Below are 25,285 nucleotides of genomic sequence, written 5' to 3'. Positions count from 1 at the left end.
TGTGAACAGGAACAAATCACAGTCAGCTCCAGACTTAGGTGGCAATAGCATCTGTGCAAAAGAAAGCAGAGGGAAACAATGGGGCACCCGACAGACCCCAGATCAGGAGAACCCCAAAAAGCCAGCAAGTATTCACAGGCAAGCACGATTGGCCAATATAAGGAGAGTAGCCAAAACAGGAAGTGTTTTTACACATTCCAGTTTTCATTTAAAAGGAAGGACCAATGGAGAAGTCAAAAAGGGTGGGGCAGTCTGTCCCTTCGAGATCAAAGCCCCACATTGAGGAGAAATTGCTGGAAAGAAAATCCAAACTGATCTGTGCAGGGATAACAGAAACAAAGGACAGAGAAAAGAGGGGGAAAGGAGCAAAGACAGAAGAGCTCAGACTCTATGAGGCCATGGTTTTTAAACATGCCACAAAAATAACAGAAGAGGAAGCTCAAGTTATAAAGTTAGAAAAGCTATTTTTACCCACTCTTCCTTCCTAAAATTTTAGCAAATCTAATTTCACATGAAAATAAGTAACATAAAAGGATCATTGTTAAATTCTATACAAAGTTACTGTCAGAGAAAAAAAAAAAAAGAATAAGAAGTAGAATAGGGGGACTTCTCCAGTGGCACAGTGGATAAGACTCTGTGCTCCCAATGCAGGGGGCCGGGGTTCAATCCTTGGTCAGGGAACTAGATCCCACATGCATGCCACAACTAAGAGTTTGCATGCCGCAACTAAGGAGCCCTGGAGCCACAACTAAGGAGCCGGCCTGCCACAACAAAGAGCCGGTGCAACCAAATTAATTAATTAATTTAAAAAAAAAAAAAAGAAGAAGAAATAGAATAATGTCCCCATAGATGTGTTTCCCAACTTTGGCACTATTGGGTCAGATAATTCTTTGTTTTGGGAGAACACTTGTTACAATATGCACTCTGTGTGGCCTCTCCCCACTAGATACCTATAGTAACCTTATCAGTGGCAACCAAAAAGTCTCCAGACAACGCCAAGTGTCCTCTGTGGGCCAGAGATAATAAAAATCCATGAAACAAATTCAAATTATAACCTACTACTTAAAAATCAAATAGAAAAACTAGGAACATGGTAGAAGATATAAGAGAACAACATAAAAATATAAATTACAATATAATACAATTACAGTGAGAAAAGAATCAGAAATGAGGCAGTTGATAGAGCTCAGGAAAGATTAGAAAAGAAGGAAAAAAAAATCTGAAAAATAAAGATTCTAGAAAAAACAAGATCATATAAGCAAAACACACAATGTCTTCAGAGATATGGAAGGTAAATAGGAGAAAAAAATTTTAATTAAAGAAAAAAATTGACAAAAAGGATTCAAGAGAAAGTGATAAGCAAAAAAGATCCAAAATATACCAGAAGTCCCTGAAGTATACTTAAGGAACAGAACAAAGAACTCAAAAAACTATAATTCAAGAATACTTTCCTAAAAAAGACTGGAAACTACATATTAAAAAATATACCATGATGAAGAAAACTACAAAACTCTAATGAAAAAGATCAAAGAATAACTAAGCAAATGAAGAGATATTCCATGTTCATGGATAGGAAGACTCAATACTGTCAAGATGTCAGTTCTTCCCAACTTGATATATGGATTCAATGCAATTCTAATTAAAATCCCAGCAAGTTATTATGTGGATATCGACAAACTGATTCTGAAGTTTACATAAAGATGCAAAGATCCAGATTAGTCAACACAGCATTGAAGGAGAAAAACAAAGCTGGAGAAATAACACTACCCAACTTCAAGACTTACTAAAAGCTACAGTAATCAAGATAGTGTGATACTAATGAAAGAACAGCAAACAAATCAATGGAACAAGCAGAGAGAGCCCAGAAATATAGTCAACTAACATTTAACAAAGGAGCAAAGGCAATTCAATGGAAAAAGGACAGTCTTCTTAGCAACAAATGGTGCTGGAACAACTGGACATCCACAGGCAAATAAACAACTTTACACTCTTCACAAATATTAACTCACAATTGATTACAGACCTAAATGTAAAACTCAAAACTATAAAACTCCTGGAAGATAACATAGGAGAAAATCCAGGTGACCTTGGGTTTGGCAATGACTTTTTAGATACAATACCAAGGCACAATCCATGAAAGACATTTAATAAGCTAATTTCATTTAATCTTAAAAAACTTTTGCTCTGTGAAAGACATTGTCAAAAGAATGAGAAGACAAGCCACAGACTGGGAGAACATATTTACAAATGAAATAAAAACAAAGGACTGTTAACCAAAATACACAAAAAACTCTCAGAACAAAAATAAGAAAACAACCCAGGACTTCGTTGGTGGCGCAGTGGTTGGGAATCCACCTGCAAGCACAGGGGACACGGGTTTGAGCCCTGGTCCAGGAGGATCCCACATGCCACGGAGTAACTAAGCCCATGCGCCACAACTGCTGAGCCTGCGCTCTGGAGCCCACAAGCCACAGCTACTGAAGCCCACATGCCTAGAGCCGGAGCTCCGCAACAAGAGAAGCCACTGCAATAAGAAGCCCACCCACTGCAACGAAGAGCAGCCCCCACTCGCTGCAATTAGAGAAAGCCTGAGTGCAGCAACAAAGACCCAACGCAGCCAAAAATAAATAAGTACATAAATAAATTTATATTAAAAAAATCCATCACCTTACACAGTTACCAAAAAGAATGAAAAAAACCAAACCAAAACAAAAACAAACCCAATTAAAAAATGCGCCAAAGATCTGAACAGACACCTCACCAAAGAAGATACAGAAGGCAATGAAGCCTATGAAAAGATGTTGCCCATCGTATGCCGTTAGGGAACTGCAAATTAAAACAAGGTAACACCACTGCACACCTACTATGGTGGCTAAAACCCACAGCAGTGACAACAACAAATGCTGCTGAACGATGTGGAGCAACAGGAACTCTCAGTCCACATGGGTGGGAACGCAAGATGGCACCGCCACTTTGGAAGACAGTTTGGTGGTTTCTTACACAACTAAATATTCTCTTACACCATACAATCACAATTGGGCTCCTTGGCATATACTCAGATGAGGTGGAATCTTATGTCTACACAGAAACCTGAACACAGATGTTTACAGCAGTTTTAATCATAATTGCCAAAACCTGGAAGCAACCAAGATATTCTTCAATAGGTGAACAACCTATCAAATAACCTTTATTGACAAACTGTGGTATATCTATACAATGGAATATTATTCAGCACTAAAAAGAAATGAGCTATCAAGCCAGGAAAAGGCATGGAGAAAACTTAAATGCATATTGCTAAGTGACAGAAGTCAGTCTGAAAAGGCTACACACTGTGTGATTCCAACCATATGACATTCTGGAAAAGGCAGAACTACAGAGACAGTATAATGATCAATGGTTGCTAGGAGTTTGGGAGAAGGAAGAGATAGTCAGGTAGAACACAGGGGTTTTTTAGGGCAGGAAACTATTCTGTATGATACTAAAATGGTGGATAAAGGTCAGTAAATATTTGTCAAACTCCACAGAAAGTACAACAGCAAGACTAAACCCCTAAGGTACACTATGGATTGGGGTGATAATAATCTGTCAATGTTGATTCATCGACTGTTAACACATGCACCACTCTTGGTGGGGAGTGATGGTTAGAGAGGCTCTGCATGTGTGGAAGAAGGGGGTATACGGGAACTCTCTGTACTTGCTGCTGAATTTTGCTGTGAACCCAAAAATACTCTAAAACAAAAGTCTATGAAAAGAAACAAACAAACCAACCATGTACTAAAACAAAAACAAAAAACCAACAACAAAATATATTTTAAGAAATTGGATTTTAAGGAAAAAGATATCCTTTGAGTATCCAAACAAAAAGACCAAGCCATTTAAAAGGAAAAGAAAGTAAGATTGTCACCAGACTTCCTGACAGCTATGCCTTAAGTCACAATACAACAGTGTTATCCATTAAAGACATTCAAGGAAAGGAAATGTAAGTCAAGGATTTATATTTAGCCAAACCTACCTTCAAGAAGAAAGTCTTCACACAAACTTATGAACATGCAAAATCTTTGGCTGCATTGTTCACATGAGCTCCTCCGAAGGAATCTATCACAAAAGAGCTTCAACAATCAAAATGATGAAAGAGACAGTGACATAAGGATTGGAAGACTAAGGACAACACAAGTCCATCCTGTTTGTCATTTAATCCACAAAACAGTCCTGAATGACAGTGTTTCCATTCTACACACCAAGCACCTGGAAGTCAAAGTCAGAGGAATTTGCCCCATGGTTGCTGGCAAGTGATGAAACCAGAACTTTCTTTCCACGACATGAAGATGCTCTCACACATGTTAACGAAACCTTTGCGTCTTTGCAAATTGCCTAGAATTTCGTCCTCTCCCCTAACTACCCAGTGGGCTCTTTTGTATCTTTGGCCCAGCTCAAAAGCACCTGCTCTCTCTGTGGCTTTCCCTGACGCAAAAAGCCTAGCAGCATCAGTGACACGGGACAGTACTGGTAACCCAGAGCCTCCTCGGCTGTGGGCCCACACCGTCTCACAGGCGACACCTCTGCCACACACTCTGCCACACGTGATCTCCGTGACGCCAACAACTGTAACTTCTTTGTCTTAAAATCTCAGCACAGAGCATATTCTTGTAATTAAATGTAGTTAGAAGAAAATTTTTAAAAACAGCAGATGACAGCGCCTGGAAGCCTTCCACTATCACAGATAAAGTCAATTACATAAACATCTCTGCACTACCTCTTAACTTTGTGGGTACTTCTAATCTTGCCCTTTTCATGCAATATTACCCTTTATCTGTTTTCATTTGTGTCTGCCTTCTGAGAGCAACGACCATCTTTTACTCTTTGTAGCTTTACCACCAAACACATAAAAGTAAGCACAGCTAATAAGTATTCAACAGTTGGTAAATATGATTTTTAAAAAGACAAATCATAAAAAAAAATTTCAGTTCCAATTCTATGTAGATGGACTATTTGTATGGAGAAGGAGAGTCCTGCTTTCACACTGCCTAACTCTTATCATAGACCATTATTACATTTATTTAAGCAATAAAAATTTTACATAAGAGGAATCTGAATTTAAATGTAATAGTTCTAATGGGAATGAACATATTTAGGACTTTTAGACTACCAAATAATCTGAAATTTTTATTATTTTTGAAATGCTTTAGCCTGGAGGCACTTCTTTCTAAATAATGCCTGGGGCATTTGAGAACAGGCTCAGACTGAGGTGTAGGAATTTGTTACTAGTATTGTATTTTTGGTTGTGATTGTTATTTGGCATCAACTGCACAACTTCCAGACCCAAGAGTGTGAACAAACTGATTACAAATATACACACTCATGTACTTGCCCTTTTTTCAAACAAATGATTTTATACACTTTGTTCAAATTGTTTTTTTTCCCTTTAATATTAAAGAAATGCTATAATGATTAGCGGCTGGGAGGTTCACTCTTAATAAGGAAAGAACAACCTACTTTTGCTACTTCTGTAATAAGTACGTAGGTTCATTTCCATAGCTAATTGTCAGCATCTGGCTAATTCCTTTTTACATAATGTGAGTAGCTTCACCTCCCAGCTTATTCTTGTGTCAGTTTTGGATATAAGTTTCACTCTAAGCTTTAAGGAGAGGCAGATAAAAAGAAAGAGAGGGTGGGAGCGAGCATGAACCCACAGAAAAGTGACACACACACACACATTCAAGCCTTGACACAACTTCCAAAAAAGAAAATCCGTCTTCGACTCCCTCTTGGTTTGAGTAAGCTGTGAACTCCTAAAACACCTGTTTGATAACAGGAGCACTCCCCTCTTGGCGCAGCTGTAACACTGAGACCCATCGCACTCGTGGACCACAAGCGCGTTCCTCTTGCCTCACACCAACGCATCCTCCCAGGCCTAGGACAACGCCTGCCGTGCCTACGACAAGATCTTTCAGTCCTTCAGTCCACTCGACTCCTGAATCCCCATTAAACATACACCACTCATCTCAACGCACTGCTACTCCATCTTTCTTCACGTGAAACAGCATTCTGACGGCTCTATTTTTCCGGCTCCCCCTCTCCCATATACATTTCCTCTTCCTTTATTTTTAGATCCCACCCAGGTTACTTCAGATCGAAACTCAAGACTACCGTTTGAGACAACTCCCCAGAAAATGCAACCATTCTCCAGCTAACTAGAAAATTATTATAACAAAAGGTAGTCTATTACAAACAATTCATTTAAAATAGACACATCTTTAAAAATACAATTCCATTTTTAATATTATTTGTAGTATAGAAAAACAACTAGTTTCTCTGCTTACCACTTCTAATAGTTGTGTTTTCCAAGAGTTCTGTCTGAAGTTGTAGTTCAGCTTCTCCAAGTATCTTTAGAACAGAATCTGTAGGACTTCTTCCCCAGACTTTTCTTGGAGATCCACCAGGATCTAATTTAATAACCTCTCCCACTGTATGTTCTAGAAGAAAAAGATATAAAAAAATTTCTTAAGGCAGATTTAAGATCTTCTATCCAACTGAGTGCTTCACAGGAAAAAAAGGTTACATCACAAAGAGAATATAACGATGGTGCTTAAAAATGGACCTACAGATTATCAAACTAAGTGAAGTCAGATAGAGAAAGACAAATATCATATGATATCACTTACATGTGGAACCTAAAACAATGGTACAAATGAACTTATTTACAAAACAGAAAGACTTACAGACTTCAAAAACAAACTTATGGTTACCAAAGGGGAAAGGTTGGGGGGGGGGGGAGGGATAAATTAGTAGTTTGGGATTAACATATACACACTACTATATATGAAACAGATAAACAACAAGGGCCGACTGTACAGCACAGGGAACTCTACTCAATACTCTGTAAAGACCCATATAGGAAAAGAATCTTTAAAAAAGTGGATATACGTATATGTACAACTGATTCACTTTGCTGTACACCTGAAACTAACAGAACATTGTAAATCAACTATATTCCAATATAAAATAAAAATTAAATTAAAAAAATAATAAATAGTCATCAACATAAAAAAACAAAACCAAACCCAAAAAAAGGACTTTCAGGGAATGAATAATAAATGATAGAGAAAAACAAAAGCAACTAATACTACTACTAATAAATATATCTAAAGTTGCCTTTTAAAACACTTATGAATTAAACTCTAGTTTTAGGGAATATAAAAACGGAAAAAACATAAATTATGTTTCTGTAAAATTTTTATTTGAGAAAAAAAATTATTTTAAACCTAAGATAATTAAGAATAATTTGGGGTAGTACAAAAATAGATAAACTATAAATTAATATTTTGCTTCTGTAAATTTCACTGAAGAGAATAGAAAAAAAAATCTTAAGATAAATGTGCATATGGATTAAAAGTAGAGAAAAGTATTTCTAAGAAAATTTGTTTTACCTTATTTATCGTAAGTAGACAACTGACACTTCCTTTTTGACAATAATAATTTGGGGTAAACCTTTTTACTAAAATTTAGCAAAGCAAAAACCAGAAAAGGACCTACTGAAGTTTGAGTCTTTAGAACATTTGATAATAATACATGAAGCATATAGGCACCTAGCAGTAACAGACAGGATATTATTATGGAGTGTAAGTCATATAAACTTTCAAAGGTGACCAAATACATGTTAATACAAATTTTTGTGTACTAGTCCATGAAAGTAAATATCTGCAGATTAGCTGGTAATTTCAGTTTTGTTCAGGGAAAATGATTACCAATAAGGAACAATTTTTAAAAGGATAGTTAAGAAGGGTAAAGAACCCAGAACCGACCCAAAGCTTACAGCCACGTGGTGTCGGATAAAGGTGCCAAAGCAATCTAAAGGGGGAGGGTGGGAAACGGGGTGAAGCGGGTGGGGGGAAGGTGCAGAGCCAGCAGCCGGCTGTACACAGACAATACTGTGAAGAGCTCTGCTACAAGGAGGGCTTCAGAAATGGGGGCAGTGGAACAACAGGGTCCGAATGAAGAAAAGGAGCCCGCCGTGCAAAGGGCTTGGGAAAGAGGAGAGGGGAGGAGGGCCATGAAGTAGAAAGAGCGGCTGGGCGCCAGCGGTGGGAAGAGAGCCTCACGAAGGCAGAAGGGGCAGAGCGAGAGGCAGTGGGGCCACGGGGCGCCAGCGCAGGCACCGGAAGGGACGCTGGGTTCCCATGTGCACCGCGACAGAGGTCAGGCAAGTACTAAAATGGGTGTGGGGATGCACTTTTATCCTCAAAGCTCTTTTCCGTAAGGTTCCACCACCCGGCACCACCCTCATCTCTCTTCTCCTCACAGCTTAGCTTCTGGAAGAGGCTCCTTCCTCAGCTGCCATGCGCTTCTTAATCCCTGGATTCTATTTCTGCCCCCAGCCTTCTAGCGACGCTGCTTTCATCAAGGTCACCATGCCTCTACCGACAAACTCAGTGCAGATATTCTAGCCCTCGTCTTGCTGTCTCTTTTTCTTGTAAATCCATACCACACTCTCAGTTTTCCTAACTCTGATGCTTCCTCATCTGCTTTTCAAAGTTCTTGCCCTGACAAACTTGTAGAAGAGTTTCCCTTGAAGCCCTTACAAGTCTGTCCTCGAGAATCTCTTACATATGTCTGATTTTATTATCTCTCAGTTAAGGTCTTCAGTTTTTGTCTAGATGAGTGCAACAGCCTCTAAAAACTGGTCTCAAGCACGTCCACTCTCAGTAAGATAGAACAGGGTGACCAGAGTTATGCTATTGCCTGGATAACCAAAACAACTGGACAAAATATATAAAACATCAGTCTCAAGACACTGGACAAGAAGTAAGATAAGAGGTAAGAACATGGATCCTGGGAGAAGAGAAACAAACAAGACAACTCCTGTGACGGCCCCTCCTGCTGCCTTGGGAGTTTCCAGCTGCAGCTCAGGAGGGGGACCCAGGCAGAGCCCAGCAGATTCCCTGAGTTCTGGCGACAGAGCTAGGACCGACCCTTGGGAGACTAAAGCAGAAGAAAGAGAAGTCCAGAGACTTCCACAAGGTAGCCTTGAGTATTCAGCAGACCACTGAAGGGAGCAAATGTGTGAAGAAATGACCTCAGGTAGGAAAAGAACCACGCGAGAGACTACAGGGAATACAGGACGTGAAACACCGCTTGTTTCCCACAGCCAGACTGGAAAATATCATAATTCGTGGTGAACTGGACACTCAGAAGGGCTTTCCCTCTGTGCTAGGAAGAATCTGCACTCTAGTTAAATGTGGCCCTGATCTCACTTAACAAATCTTAAAAACAGACATAAACGAATCAAACTGAGCCCAACTAACTTAACTGCATTCCAGAACAAAGCTCCAGAATAATTACAGAAACACAAAAAAACCTAGCACCCATCCAGGTAAAATTCACAATGTCTGGCATCCAATCAAAAATTGCCAATCATGCAAAGAAGCAGAAGAATATGACCCATAATAAGGAGGAAAATTAACCAATGAAAATGGACTCAGAATGGAGACAGACATTAGTATTCTCACACAAGCACACTAATAAAGTTTTTATAACTGTATTCCATATGATCAAAACGTTAAGTACAGACATGGCAGATACTTAAACCCAAATCGAACTTCTAGAGATGAAACACACAATATCTGAGATGAAAAATACATTGGATGGGATTAACACTAGATTAGGCAATGCAGAAAAAAATAAGTGAATCTGAAACTATCCAGAATGAAAGGCACAGGAAAAAAGAGAATCTTAAACAATGAAAAGCACATCAGTGAACTATGGGACAACTTGATACACGTGAGGTTGCAGCCCCGAGAGGACGGGGAGGCAGCACAGGAAAATACCTGAAGAAATATTGGAAAAGACGTTTCCAATCTGATGAAAATGATAAACCACAGACCCAAGATGCTCAGTGAACCCCAAGGAAAAGAAACATGAAGAAAACTATGGTAAGGCACTTCACAGTCAAACTGCTCAAAACCAGTGATAAACACAAGTCTTAAAAGCAGTCAGAGGACAACAGCATGTTATGGAGAGAGGAACAAAGGTAAATCTGATTTCTTGTCGGGAACAACGCGAGTAAAAGGACGACAGAGCAACATCGTTAAAGCACTCAAAGATGACACTGCCAACCTAGAACTCTATACCCAGAGAAGACAGCTTTTAAAAATTAAGGTATACAATTTTTAAATTTAAAAAAATTTAAATTATACCTTATAAAATTATATAATTAACTCTATTAATTTAAAAATAAGGTATAAAATTAAGTAAAAATCCTCTTCAATATACAAAAGTTGAAAGAATCTATCACCTACATTGCAAGAAATGTTAAAAGAAGGAAGATGATACCATGGATACATAAATCTAAACAAAGAAATTAAGAACAGCAGAAATGGTAACTACATGGATAAGTACAATAAACGCTTTTTTTCGTAGTGTTTAGATGTCTAAAGGATGACGAGAGTTCCGACTCCTGGGAAGGTGGAGGAATAAGCGCGCGTCAGCCGTGCCCCCCACTGACACAGCTCTAAGGACCAGGACCCGCGCAGGAGCAGCTGCATGAGGACGCCGAGCAGCAGCCAGCAGCCGGGTGAGCGAAGAAGACAGGAACTCAAAGCACCCCCAGCAGGCGGTACACTCCGTCCCCCTCCCGTTTTCCCCAGTCAGGAACCCACGGGAGGGCACTGGGCTGCGGACAGAGGAAGCTCGAGGAGGGGCCTTCCACTCTGTCTCAAGGGCCGGGCCGGGGAACCCTGATGCCTGGAGAGAGGGAGAGGATGAGGATCTCTCTCTCCTCCCTCCGCTGCCTCCTTTCCAGCCCCCACGCGCCGCCACGGGTAATCAGAACCCAGAGCCCGTAAAGCTGGGGAGAGGACGCTTCTTTCCTGTTTGGTGGAGACGTGGTGCCCAGACGGCGGGGCTGTTTCCTCCGGCTCTTGGCCACCCTGCTCCAAGCACAGGGCAGAGTGAGGTAACCAGAGCCTCAGCTTTCTGACCAGAGGACCAGAGACAGAAAACACCAGGGAGACAGTGCAGACAAAGGAGCTCCAGAAGGCAACCCCCTGAAGTTGCCTGCTATTACCTGCGCTCACCTCCTGTGCACACGTGGATCTGATCCTGTGCTGCGTATCAAAGACTGAAAACTGAGCCAGCGAACCGAGGACCACCCAGGTCCCAGACCAGCCGCCACGTGGTACACAGCCGGACAGGTCAAGCAGCACTGCCAGACTCTGAAACACGAGCCGACACGGAGAGCACAGGCCACAGAAGGCAGGTGGGAGCTCAGGCCCTGACGCTAACTGGGCCGACTGCAAAACTATCAATGTTCTCCATCAGATGTAAACAAGACCGGAGCCTTGCAAGAGAATGTTCAGAATGTCTAGGGCATAAGTCAAAATTACTCAGCATAAGAAGAACCAGGAAAACCTTAACTCTCTCGGGAGGTGGCTACTAGCTGCCGACAGCAATGTAACACACATGCGAGAATGATCTAACAAGAATTTTAAAGCAGTTGTTACAAAAAACGCCCCAGGAAGCAATCATGAGCACTGTAGACAGCAAAGGAGAAAGAGAAAGTTGGAGAGAAGAAAGAAGATATAAAGACAATTTTATGAAATTACAATGTCAGTGTCCCTAGAAAAAAACACCGTACTGGAAACACGGCCCCACGAGTACCTTTGCACAGTGCCTGCTGCTGCTCCTGCGCAGCGGTGTCAGAGTGGAGAAGTGGCAGCACAGTCCCTGCGGCCTGCGAAGCCTAAGCTATTTCCTACCTGGCCGCGGACAGAGCCTGCTGCAGGCATGGTCCGCTCCAGCTGCGGCTTCTCCGTGCTCTGGGCCCGCTCACCCCTCCCTCCCCGGAGGATTCGGGGATTCTCACCTTCGCGTCCGCGCTAGCTGCATCGGCTCCCCAGGGTCCCAGGCTCTCCCCCACGTCCTGGGCTCAGGGCAGCTCACGCGTCTCACCCCTCAGCACGCCACGCCATCCGGAAACCACCTCCTGGCGACTGACCAATGCCCTGACTCGCACTCTGCTCTCAGGGAGGGGCTCTGTCTCAACCACTGTGGTGTCCTCACTGCTCAGCAGTGTGTGTGGCAGGTAGTGGGACTCAACACAGAACTGCTTGCTGTGGAGCCTGTGGACTCTTCTCCAACACCAGAAAGAATTCTACCAAAGCGGTCCATCAGAAAACTCACGTAGAACTGTACTTACTTAGCTGATGGGCAGACCGGCCCTTTAGAAAGTGAGCCTCCTGCGAGCATGTGTGTCTGTTGGTTCCCTGCTGCACCTCCAGAGCCAGGAACCATGCGAGAAACGGGCAGCGGCTCAGGAATCATCGCTGAGCAAAGGGATCACTGCGTGAGACCCTCTCGACACCCCTGCTCAATGCCGACGGGCCCTTCTGAGTCTTTGCTGAAGTTCACTACTCTGATTCTCACCAAGAACTACCCCTGCTAATAGGTGACTCTAACGTGGGAGAAAGGCCTAAAGTGCAGTAACACAATTTAAATGTGCGCCGCTAGTTCCCGCTCTCACGCTACAGACTGTTGTGAAAAACCCTTGCCATGTGAAAGCTGAATCGTCTTCGCCACGTTTCACCTATTACAGAAACCCTTCCAGCCTCTCTCAGCCCCTCTAAGCGCGCCAGGCCGCACCAGGCAGGACACGAGTGCGCTCATACGCACTTTCAGTCACAGAGAAGGACGCGTCCGGTGCCAGTTCATCCATGGGAATCACCAGGTGGCCTCCAGCCTCCCATTTCTTGCGATCCGACGAAACCGATTTTTCTTTTTCCTGCTCTTTGGCGTCTTCATGAACAATTACTGCACCGGTTTCAGAGTGACTCTGCTTTCCGTTTTCATCTTCTTGAGCTTTAAGATTTTGATTTAATCTACGTAGTATTTCGCGCTTACTCTGAAACAGTTAAAATGTTGTATTTTAATAGGTATACGATTAAGTAAAATGATTGAGAGAGAAAATTTGAAAATTGTACCTACCGAAATAGCACTGTTAGTCTTCTGCATTTCTTCTGAGGTTTCTTGGGCATCAGTCAAACTTCTGTCCTTTAAACACAGATAGTTACAGAGTAAGAAATAATGTTATTTTAAAAGTCCACCTTAAAATTTTTGATATTTTTACTTTTTGTTTTCATTAACATTTCATGCTCCTTGTGAATTTTTTTATTCCTGTAAAATGTTAACACAGCTTTCTTCATTATCAGCAATGAGAAATAGTTACATATTATCATTTAATAGATGTAATATATACTAGAAGAGCCAGTTCTCAATTATTTGTCATATTTTTGGATTGTTTGATCACATACTTAACTATATTCTCTTCCTCTTTGGCACCTGATTCTTGGTAATTTTACATTTACTGTAGAAATTTTAAAAATTAATTCATATACTCAGAGCTAGGGAAGTTTTGATGGATGAATAATTCAAGACAGGCTGTGTTATTTTGAAGCTGTCTTTATGTTTCAGGTACATATATTCTTATTAAGCCATACTACTTACTAAACATAATTGAGAACTGGCTTTTCTCCCTAAGCAAAGAGTAAAAATAAAGAGTTCTGAGTCCTTGGTACTAAAGATAAAATAAATTTTGTTTTTTGATTAGTATAATCAGAGTAATCTAGACGATCTAGAATTTGTAAATATATGAAAAGAAGAAATTAGTAGTTATGAAAACTGCGAAAGCAAAGGTATCTGGAAGACTCAGGGCAAGGAAAAGCGGTTCTCAAAGTTTTCAGGAAGTGATATTTAGCAAGAAGACACATAAAGAAAAACCATTTAGTTACATGGATTACCTCAAATATTATTAAATAGTAGTCAGTTTTAAAGTAATACATGTAAAACAGACAAAGAGCATTTTACCCAGTAAAGTGGCAGGCATTAGCAGTCGCTACGACCAGAGAGGTGAGCAGCTACGTGGGATGTGAGACTGGGGACCGGGAAGGGCCCGCACAGGGGCATCTGAAGTTGGAGTGAACAACGCAGCACACGCTCGTTACCAGAGAGAAGAGAGACTACACCTGCTTGAGCAACAGTGGCTTCCTATATCAAGTCCTTGAGGGTGACCAAGGCTGGTATTTCCCACTCAATCTTATTTTCAAGATAAACACAAAGGCTGTAAAAGACTGGTGTGCCAATAACGTCAGTGCTGTCTGCAAAAACTTAGTGAAATTCAACAAATAAAAGGCACAGACTTCAATGACCAGGAAAGGACAGAATCAGGGTAATGTGTAATATGACTCAGGACTCCTCCCTCTGCCTATGGAGCTCTAGGCTGAAATTCCACACCATGAGCCCCTTTCCCTGAACCTCAGAACAGAGTTTTTCACATTTCAGAGAGATGCCCGAAACATACTTCCAAGTTTAAACTTTCTACTTGCCCACAGTTCTCTGTTTTACTATCCATATGACATGATAGAGATTCAAAAGTAGAAGGTTAAAGAAATAATTGATGAATTAAGGGCAATTATGCTGAGTCCTCTAACATTTGCTATGCCAAAAAGTTGTAAATACATGTACACGTCCTGGACACTATTCCCAGAGTTAAGTAAGTAGCAGAGAGACATTAGTTTTTTAAAAAGTGAACCCTTGCTAATTGTGAGTGCTAGGGTATAAAAATGTTTTCTGCATTGTTTTTCATACATTTCTATATATTTTTTTGTCCAATAGTCTTTTAAAGTAAAAAAGAGAATCATTTCAATATATTCTTACCTACCAGGTGGTCTTAGATATAAAACCTAAGACCAGTGAGGCTCCAATATTCAGAGTAAACCACACATGAAAATCTTAAGAAGTAATTTTTCCCCTAGAAAAACCTAATGGGACATTAGGAATTAATGTAACTTCATTAAATTTAATCCTTTTAATAATCTTTTGACTTTGAGGAGTTCTAGATTTTACGAAACTTACCATACCCACTTCTTTCAAAGCAGAAGTCACAGAAATAACAGGTCTCATCTGTTGCTTTGATGGAGAGCCACCTGTTTCCTGCTGTCCTGAAGGTGGAGACACATCAGAGTTCTTTATTCCTTTGGCCACCAACTGTAACAAAGAATGTAAGTACATTGGGGAATTTATATTTGCATGAAGAGGTAAAACAGTGTATATAAGGTCACTGTCTATACACTCTAACCACAAGGAGTTTTTTTCATTCCTCAAGTTTTGTTGCGCAAGGCAATGTGCTAGGTGCTGGGGAAAGATCAGCGAACACAGAGAAGCATCTCCGGCCTCACATGTAAACCTAATCATGCGCCACGTGGTACTAAATAACTCCTTTCCATTGCATTAACAGTGTTTCACAAACAGCCTTCCAAAAGATTAAACATTAGTCCTCTTACTCGAATTTTAACCCATTATAAAATTTGGCGAGAAGAAAAAAAGATTATTTACTAATCTTATACTTCAAAAAGAAACGCTTCTGAAAATTCTACAAGTTTGGCACAATCTTAAAGTCTGAATATCAATCACCCAACACGAGAGCCCTGATTATAAAATTGTCAACATAAATAAGAAAGAAAGAATTGAAAAGTACAGGAAATAAGGTTTACTTCACTAAAGATACCATTTGTTATATTCATATATGTTTTTGCTTTTATCTTGACATTTAGACTCTGTAAACAATGTGAAATAATGTTCTGAACTTTCAGTAAATATAAGGAAATGGCATTTCGCAGTATGCTCACAGGAACATGGCAGCAAGTCACTCCCAACTTCTATCTCTTCTTCAAACCAGTAAACAAGAATTTCTTTTGAGTAAATACCAATATTTCAAATGCAATATTTATCGAGCATCTTCTAAGCGTAAGATAGTAATCCAATTCTAATATTTAGTTTTCTGTACTTTCATTTTACACCAGTATCTATTTTGCTCAAACGGAGATGGAAATAGCTAACACACTATTGAAGGAGAAGAACTAAGTTGGAGGAATGATACTACCTGACTTCAAGACTTACTAGAAGCTACAGTAATCAAGATAGTGTGATACTAATGAAAGTACAGCAAACAAATCAATGGAACAGAACAGAGAGCCCAGAAATAGAGTCAACTAACATTTAACAAAGGAGCAAAGGCAATTCAATGGAGAAAGGACAATCTTCTTGGCAACAAATGGTGCTGGAATAACTGGACACCCACAGGCAAACAAACAAACAAACTTACACCTTTCACAAATATTAACTCACAATTGATTACAGACCTACATGTAAAACTCAAAAGTATAAAACTCCTAGAATATAACATAGGAGAAAATCCAGGTGACCCTGGGTTTGGCAATGACTTTTTAGATACAACACCAAAGGCACAACCATGAAAGAGAATTAATAAGCTGGTTTCATCAATATTAAAAACTTCTGCTCTGTGAAAGACATTGTCAAAAGAATGAGAAGACAAGCCACAGACTGGGAGAACATATTTACAAAAGAAATAAAAACAAAGGACTGTTAATCAAAATACACAAAAAACTCTTAAAACTCAAAAATATGAAAACAACTCAATTAAAAAATGAGCAAACAACTACTGAGCCCACGTGCCACAACTACTGAAGCCCGCGCGCCTAGAGCCCATGCTCGGCAACAAGAGCAGCCACCGCAATGAGAAGCCCGTGCACTGCAACGAAGAGTAGCCCCCGCTCGCCACAACTAGAGAAAGCCCACGCATAGTAACAAAAACCCAACACAGCCGAACATAGATAAATAAAATAAATTTAAAAAAAAAAAGGGCAAAAGATCTGAACAGACACCTCACCAAAGAAGATACAGAAAGCAATGAAGCCTATGAAAAGATGTTCCCCATCGTATGCCGTTAGGGAACTGCAAATTAAAACAAGGTAACACCACTGCACACCTACTATGGTGGCTAAAACCCACAGCAGTGACAACAACAAATGCTGCTGAACGATGTGGAGCAACAGGAACTCTCAGTCCGCATGGGTGGGAACGCAAAATGGCACAGCCCCTCTGGAAGACAGTTTGGTGGTTTCTTACACAACTAAATATACTCTTACACCATACAATCACAATTGGGCTCCTTGGCATATACTCAGATGAGCTGGAATCTTATGTCTACACAGAAACTTGCACACAGATGTTTATAGAAGTTTTATTTGTAACTGCCAAAACTTGGAAGCAACCAAGATGAATGGATTAAAAAACCAGTACATACATGGAAGAGTATTCAGTGCTAAAAAGAAATGAGGTATCTAGCCATGCAAACACAAGGAGGAACCCTAAATGCATATTCCTAAGCGAGAGAAGTCAGTCTGAAAAGGCTACATCCTTTAAGTTTCTAGCCATATGACATTCTGAAAAAGGCAAAACTACAGAGACGGTAAAGAGATCAGTGGTCGCAGGGGCTGGTGAGGGAGTGGGGGTGGTGGGAGGGATGAGCAGGCAGAGCACAGAGGGCTTGCAGGGCCTGAAGACACCATATATAATGCTATAATGATGCATACATGTCATCACACATTTGTCCAAACCACAGAAGGCACAACACCAACAGTGAACCGTACTGTAAGCTATGAACTTTCGGTGAGGGTGTGTCCATGCAGGTCCATCCACTGTAACAAATGTAACATCTAGTGGGGGATGTTGATAATGGGGTATGCATGTGGGGGACAAGGGGGTACATGGGAAATCTCTGCACTGTCCTTTCAATTCTGCGGTGAAACTGAAAATGCTCCAAAGAAAATAAAGTCCTTATTAAAAAAAGAAGAGGAAGATGGAAACATTGCTTTAATCCCACAGTTCAGCACTGTTGAAGTATACTGATATTTAATGTTATTATAAATAACTTAAAAAAAAATCTAGAGCTCACAAAACTGAGTATTATCTCCCTGAAAAATTATATAGAAATGTTTTAAAACTTTGATTGTCTTATTACCATAGAGTATATTCAAAAAAGTATAAATTCTGAGGAAATATAAACATACTCCAATTGGTTCTGATCAAATAGCAGCATTTTTAGGACAAGTATGTTACTTCCCTAGATGATTATTTTGAAGGAAACAAATTAATCTGGGTGTGCAAACTCTGCCATTTTATTTAAATCAGTAATTACTGATGGGAGAATTTGAGAATTATTTGAGGGTTACAGCTCAGTCAAGTTAGGAAAAAACCCAATATATTATAGATCAGAACTAACTGCAGTAAGCAATTTTCAAAAAAAAAAAAAAAAAAGGAGGAAAAACCAAAATGATGACAAAGTGTTTTCTCTGAAAGGATTATAAACTAGAAGAGAACAGGGAACACATGAATCAATCAGCATGCTGCAGTGAAATAAAGTGGGCAGATGCGTGCTCAATGCTCTGGGGAGGAAGGAACTCCAGACCAGGGAAAGAGCGTGAGGTCGGGCAGCCCCGCACACAGCCCCGCGAGTGCACACAGGCAGGAGGGGCCCACAGCTCTGGCACACCTGCCCTCAGAGTTTCTTAGCCTCTCTGGACCTCAAATCTCTCTAAATTGGGAATGCGGTACTCACTGGATTAAATGTGTAAAGCGCACAGCTGTGTGCCTGATAAATAGTAGTAAATATTATAGTTCAGCAAACATTTATATAGTTTCCATTAAATAGGGTTATTTGCCTTAAACACTCAGAATCCGGTTTCAGTCCCTGATGAGATGAAGACATTTACACAAAGCAAGTTTCTGATCTCTAGAGTACAGCACAGAGCAAAACCCTCCCATCAGTGCAGAATCAGAAGTGAAAGTGTTAGCACCGTATGCAAAGGTTTTATAGAAGTCAATAGGAAGCAGAAACCTGAAAGACAAATACCTTACATTACAAATTTTTAAAAATCTATGATAAAAAAGTGATCAATAGAGTAATTTAATTGTATGAATAAACAAGAGTGATAATATGAATTTAACCAATTTCACTGAAGTAAGAATAGCACCAACCTCCCTTCTCAGCCTCTGATACAATTTTCATTGATGCTTACAGAGACTATCCCAAAAGTCATTCCCAAAATTACTGGTCAGCTGCCTAGAATAATAACATTAAGGAAACTCTTAATAAAAGAAAAAAAAATTCACCCATATACCCCTGCTCTGGCTAATTGCACTTCATTTATCTATAGTTCTTTTTAATGTTTATCCACACACACACATAATTCTTATACAATTTAAACAAGGCACTGGCACAACTCTCTGAAACTGGAGATATGTGACCTAAGAAGAATTTAAAAACCTCTATGGAATACTTAGCAAATTTGTCCTTAGTTAATGGCAAAAGTCACATATAAAGGGATTGAAAACCCTTTATTTTGACCTTAAAGTCTTAAGTTGTAAAATATATTACAGACATTCCTATATTAGTCTCAACCTTAAGAGAAACCTAAAGTAACAGAAAAAAAAAATCTGCTTATTGATAAAGTGCTATGAGTTAAACAGGGCCTGAGACCAATGACAATCAAATCCAGTCCAGCAGGACTGGGCTACGACATGGGAGATTTCTGTTAAGTTCTCTGCACGCTACTCACCTTTGAAAGGAAATCTTTTCGTTTAATCAACAAAAGGCATTTTAATGAAGAAAAAGTTTCACACATGACTACTGAAATTCTACTCCGTAGTATATTAACATCTGTCTGGCTGCCATACATATGGCTAACGACGGGTACAGACAGAGCCTCTAAGATATCTGATCCACTGTGTGAGAAAGTCATTGGCACCTTTATAAGAAGGATCCTCTGCAGCCTTCAGGAAATGCTTACGTTCTATAATCAAACGTGTACTAGTCTCTGCCCGGGTCAGCTAAGCTAAACATACCAAAAGAACCTGAGATAACAAACAAGCAAAGAAAGATATATGAAATCTAAACCAAAGAACAAAAAAGCAAACAGAACACCCAATTTACTCTTAGAAATACTTTATAACAAAACTAATTCAGTTATTGAAAAATTAAGGGTAATTCAGGGTAACTACTGAGACGTGGCAACACCTTTATAAGCCAAGGTAACACACATCAGTAACTTACTAGCACAGGAGAACTTGGGCCTTCTGTGTAAACATCATGGATATATTATTTTTAGCCAGAAACGTTAATGTTATTCAGTATTAACCAGACCTTGAGATAGAAGATAATAATGTATCTTTAAATTTGTCAAAAGAGAAAACATTAGATTGAGCCCTTAGTTCAGAAAGATGACTGAATATGGTAAAACAACACAAAAATTAATTAAATTAAGAAAACAAAACAAAGTTTCATAGAAGAAAAAACCATAAAACTTCAAAACAAAAAACAAATAACCCAATTTTGTTACAAATTGATCACCTGGTTATGTCTAGAATACCTACTTCATTCTAACAGTTCTTCAAAATTCAAAGTTTAAAAAAAAAAAATTGCAATAGGAATAAAACATTGACCTGAAAGTTTCATAAGTCAGTTTTAAGAAACAAATTGCTTTAGAAGACTTTTTTCCCTAGCTATTTTATCACCAGGTTAATAAATTCAAGACTTTCCCATACTGCTTATATTTCCCCAAAAGATTTTTAATTATCACTGTAAAACCCCTCCTATTTTATCTGTCAGTTTTACTATTTGCTGAAAAATTAACCAGCAATGCCACCTAATGACAAAACTAAAAATTTCACCAAACACTGAGGCCAGGTTTATAAATACATGGAATTATAAGTTTAGCTACTCTTGGAGTATAAATACAAATACTATTTCATCTCTATATGCTGAATGACTAGTAAGATTTTAATGTATATTAGAAAAATATTATTAAATGCCCTGATTTAATATTTTGAGTACAGAGCAACTTCACACATAATTTTATGTAGCCTAAAGATACATCTTGGCCAAATTTTAGCAAATTCATATTTAACTTCTCAAAACCTTGTCTCTGAAGTACCAAAAATATAAAAGTGTTTGTATCTGAATTTTTTTTCTGAACTAGTACTACTATAATGCATTTGTAAGTATGTCTAAGAATAAGAACATGCCAAGGTAGCCAGAAGGGTAAGTGTGTCCACCCTGGTGGAGGCTTTATAGGCCTATGTGGCAGGTCTAAAGAACACGACAAAGACAGAACACAAATGAAATACACAAGAAAGAGTCCAACGCAATTAAGAAGAAACTCATACTCAAAATATAGTCTCTGAATTTCCCTAATTCTATTTTTCACTGAATTTTAGATTACTAAATACATTGCTACCGTTTTAAAAAACTGAACCTATCTTCCTTATATGTTTTACTCACAATATGAGCATATACGCTGGCTGGGAAAACCAACACTATTATTTGGGTGGGAAAACTCTTATCATCACACATGAAAATCATTCTCCATTCTAAAGTCCTATTTAGTACTACAATTTTTACCATTAAGTGTGCCAAAAAGAAAAATTTATAAAATTGGGTATACATGCCGAAGAATCAGAATAATTAAGGCAGTGATTTTTACTGTTTGTTAGATAAAGGATACTCTTGAGAATACAATGAAAAATATGTGGTCTTACTGGGTAAAAAATGCATCAACAAACATACAATCAAACCTTTAATGAACATTTCCGGGAGCGGAATAATGCTAAGCCCAGCCTGAAATACCATGTGAGCCACTCCTGAGTTAGAGTAGGTATAGACATATAAGCCCTATAATACATCTAGCTTGTGCTAAATTAGACTTCCTGTTCAAACAATTACTTGGTAAAATAACTTTTATCCACTCTTGTAGATTAAACTGGACCTAAGTACTTACACTGTGAAGGTTATTTTTCGAGGCAACATTGAGACACAACAACATTAGAGAGGGATGAGGCAATAAAGGCCCCCAAACATTAAGGCAGTCCCCCAAGCAGGTTAATTATCTGGCAGAGCTGAGACTAGACCCAGGTCTCCTGACGCCCAGCCTGCCGCTGTCCTCACCGCTCCAGCACGCGTCCTCTGTGCACAACTCGGCACAGCATGAGCCACAGAATTCCTGGTGAACTCACTGCTGCTGCTATTTGCCAGGTCCCATGCGGAGCACGTTACACAGTCAATCTGTTAAGGTTCTTTGGCTGAAAGCAACAGAAACTAACTCTGGAGGAAGGAGATGGGGGGAGGGGGGAGAAGAGAGAAGAGAGCTGTAGGCGGATCACAAAGCAAAGGGAAGCCCGCCACGAGAAGAGAACAGGAGCCGGGGTAGCTGCATGGATCTGGCAGCAGAAGCTCACTCCTGGCTTCACCAGGTTCTCTCGCTTGATTAAATCAACTCCAACTTCCTACCCGCTCACACTTCACACCCTGGAGAGACTCCAGCTGGTCCACCTTAGATCACCGGCCTGTCCCTCAGCTGGGAGAAGCCAGGGCACCTTGTTCGACGGTCTTTCCAAAAGTGCACACAATGAAATAATTCTCCCAAACAAAAGGGGGCTGCTTGCCTGTTGGACCTCAAAAGCCAGGCTCACTGCCACAGTTTAATTAACGTTGCCACCGTAAAAACCTTTGTGAAGACACATGAGGAAATACAAAGTTGTGCTGCACTAGAAACTAGTATTATCTATCAGGAATACAGCCATAAAATCTGTCATTTGTGTGCACTTTAGAACTATCTAAGACAGATCTACCATTAAAATTTAAAAAAATTTACACTGGTTTTACATGGCTTAGAGAGCCAAGACTTCTAAGGGAGCTTTTCCTGGGCTGTACTATAAGCATGTGGTTGCTCGTGCAAGTGTACTGGTGGGTGTATGAGGTCTAGGGCAGCCTCTGGCAGAAGAGGCCGGGCTCCAGCTGCCATCTGAGGAGTCAGAATTGCTACTGTGCACGTGTGCAGCTGCCCAGCAATAAAGGTCTTATGATAAGAACGCAGAGCACCTGCTCAAAGCCAGACCACCACTGGACACAGTCTGTAGAGTACACTTGCTGGAACATAACACCTAACAGTGCTTCCAGAGGTGCTCCCCTTCCCCTCCTCCACCAACTGAGTACCCTCTGCTCCCGCTGCTTAGGGAAAGTCAGCTTGATGCTAGGAAGATCATCAGAGGATTCCTCGGCATAAGTGGAATCCTGATTCTCTCTGATGTTCTTGAATCCTTTGATGTCAAACATATATTTCAGAGATCTCTGGAACTCTGTTAATATCCAGTGAGACTTGGCTCAGAGAGCATTATTCCAAAGTGACCTCAGGATGTGTCTATTTAGATGGATGAGATTAGATGGCAAGACTAAGGATAGAAGATTCTGAGGTAGCCAAGTTGGGGAGTGTGTCCACCCTGGGGGAAGCTTAGAGGCCTGTGTCCAAAGAATGGGACAAAGACAGACATGAAATACACAACAAAGAGTGAAATGCAATAAAAGAGGAAGTCATCATATTCAAAACACAGTCTCTGACCTAACCAAGGAGCAGACTTTCACCAACATGCCGCCTGAATTGATGCGAAGAAGTGTGCAGACTGTGCACCAGGCTGTGACAGCTTAGATGACAGGGGTCACGACCTCATCCAACGGGCAGGACAGTGAGGAACAAGCGATGGAAAGGAAGCCTGCTTGGGGAACTGCGCTTTAGAAAACCATCATACAAGATGTGCTCAAGACCACGTTTAAACATGCTTGTGGGCTATGTTTCAACCCACTAAGGGCAGATTTTGGGAAAGAAATATAATGACAAAGCTCATGCTTGTGTTCTCTGAGATATACTAACTTGAGCCATTAGAAGCGTAACATTCTAAATCACTAACGTGAGCGGTGCCTACGTGACTGGGAGAAGAGGAAACATCTCCCAGTGATTAAGGTGCTATTCCATGGTCCCACGTGCCAACCACAACGTGAACGATGACACAGCCATTCGCTCCACCTTGTGTGAGGAACCATACAAGGTGTCTATACAGGCAGCACAGTGAGGGCCTCTGCATGCACACTGAGGGGAGGGATGCGGAGCACTGACCCACCTCTAAGACTCCAGGGTGTCGCCATGCAGGCTGCTGTCATCAAATACTCCGAGGCCCCGTGCAGTTCTGCATAATGGATCACATTCTTAAAATAAGGCTAATGTGCACTAAGCATAAGCTCCTCACTGTATTTAATGGCTACCTTACTCTCACAATCGCCTTCATGTGCTATGCAGATGGCCAGAATGGATTATTAAAGACTAAACTATAACCTAGGAGGGGGCGATGGCCCTTAAAGCTTGCAACTGCGATCCTGCAGCTGAACACGAGGATGACAGCAGCAGGCTGAACCCAAGGAAAGCCGATTAAAAAGGATACACAGGCAGTTTCATACTGATTCACCCTGATAGAAACTGCCCCACTATGCAAATCAGCAAAGGACGAAATGTTTCTGCTTCCTGGGCTCAAGAGAACAAAAGCAGACCATTCCCCACTCCACTATACAGAGTCCACCAAAGGTAGGCTCACTCTCATTTCCACATTAGGTAAGTTTGAAAGGATTCGGCTAAGAGGACAAATTACTAGCTCTGACTATGAAGATGAGATATTTCTACTTCTGACAAATGTGGTTGCTACAACGTTCTCTTGCAGAAGAGGCAATAAGTTAGCACAGCAATTATTTCATACTCACGCCCTATGCATGCTATGTCTGAAACAAAGGAAAAGAAATGGGGAAATATGCCAGAGGGCAGAGAGCAGAAGAAAAAAGAACTACAATCCTGCAGACTGTGGAACAAAAACTACATTCACAGAAAGACAGACAAGATGAAAAGGCAGAGGGCTATGTACCAGATAAAGGAACAAGATAAAACCCCAGAAAAACAACTAAATGAAGTGGAGACAGGCAACCTTGCAGAAAAAGAATTCAGAATAATGATAATGAAGATGACCCAGGACCTCGGAAAAAGAATGGAGGTAAAGATCAAGAAGATGCAAGAAATGTTGAACAAAGACCTAGAAGAATTAAAGAACAAAAACCTAGAAGAATTAAAGAACAAACAAAGAGAGATGAACAATACAGTAACTGAAATGAAAAACACACTAGAAGGAATCAATAGCAGAATAACGGAGGCAGAAGAACGGATAAGCGACCTGGAAGACAGACTGGTGGAATTCACTGCCATGGAACAGAATAAAGAAAAAAAAATGAGAAGAAATGAAGACAGCCTAAGAGAGCTCTGGGACAAAATTAAACGTAACAACATTCACATTATAGGGGTCCCAGAAGGAGAAGAGAGAGAGAAAGGACCTGAGAAAATATCTGTAGAGATTATAGTCGAAAACTTCCCTAACATAGGAAAGGAAATAGCCACCCAAGTCCAGGAAGCGCAGAATGTGCCAGGCAGGATAAATCCAAGGAGAAACACGCTGAGACACACAGTAATCAAACTGACAAAAATTAAAGACAAAGAAAAATTACTGAAGG

The 25,285-nt window shown here is 40.3% G+C and overlaps 1 protein-coding gene across 1 annotated transcript in view; it reads right to left on the bottom strand.

Annotated features, from left to right (window-relative positions):
* The window catches only part of NEK1 (NIMA related kinase 1), a 203,879-nt gene that overhangs the window by 51,750 nt on the left and 126,844 nt on the right, over positions 1 to 25,285 (bottom strand). The window contains exons 22-25 of the mRNA XM_068552774.1: positions 14,905 to 15,036; positions 12,979 to 13,044; positions 12,667 to 12,895; positions 6,321 to 6,473 (exon numbers count right to left, since the gene is read on the bottom strand). Of these exons, the coding sequence (XP_068408875.1) occupies positions 6,321 to 6,473; positions 12,667 to 12,895; positions 12,979 to 13,044; positions 14,905 to 15,036 (580 nt within the window). The remainder of the gene's footprint in view (positions 1 to 6,320; positions 6,474 to 12,666; positions 12,896 to 12,978; positions 13,045 to 14,904; positions 15,037 to 25,285) is intronic.

Source organism: Eschrichtius robustus, chromosome 10, assembly GCF_028021215.1.
Source record: "Eschrichtius robustus isolate mEscRob2 chromosome 10, mEscRob2.pri, whole genome shotgun sequence".
In the NCBI taxonomy this organism is placed as follows: domain Eukaryota; kingdom Metazoa; phylum Chordata; class Mammalia; order Artiodactyla; family Eschrichtiidae; genus Eschrichtius; species Eschrichtius robustus.
This window is presented reverse-complemented; position numbering and strand designations above follow the sequence as displayed.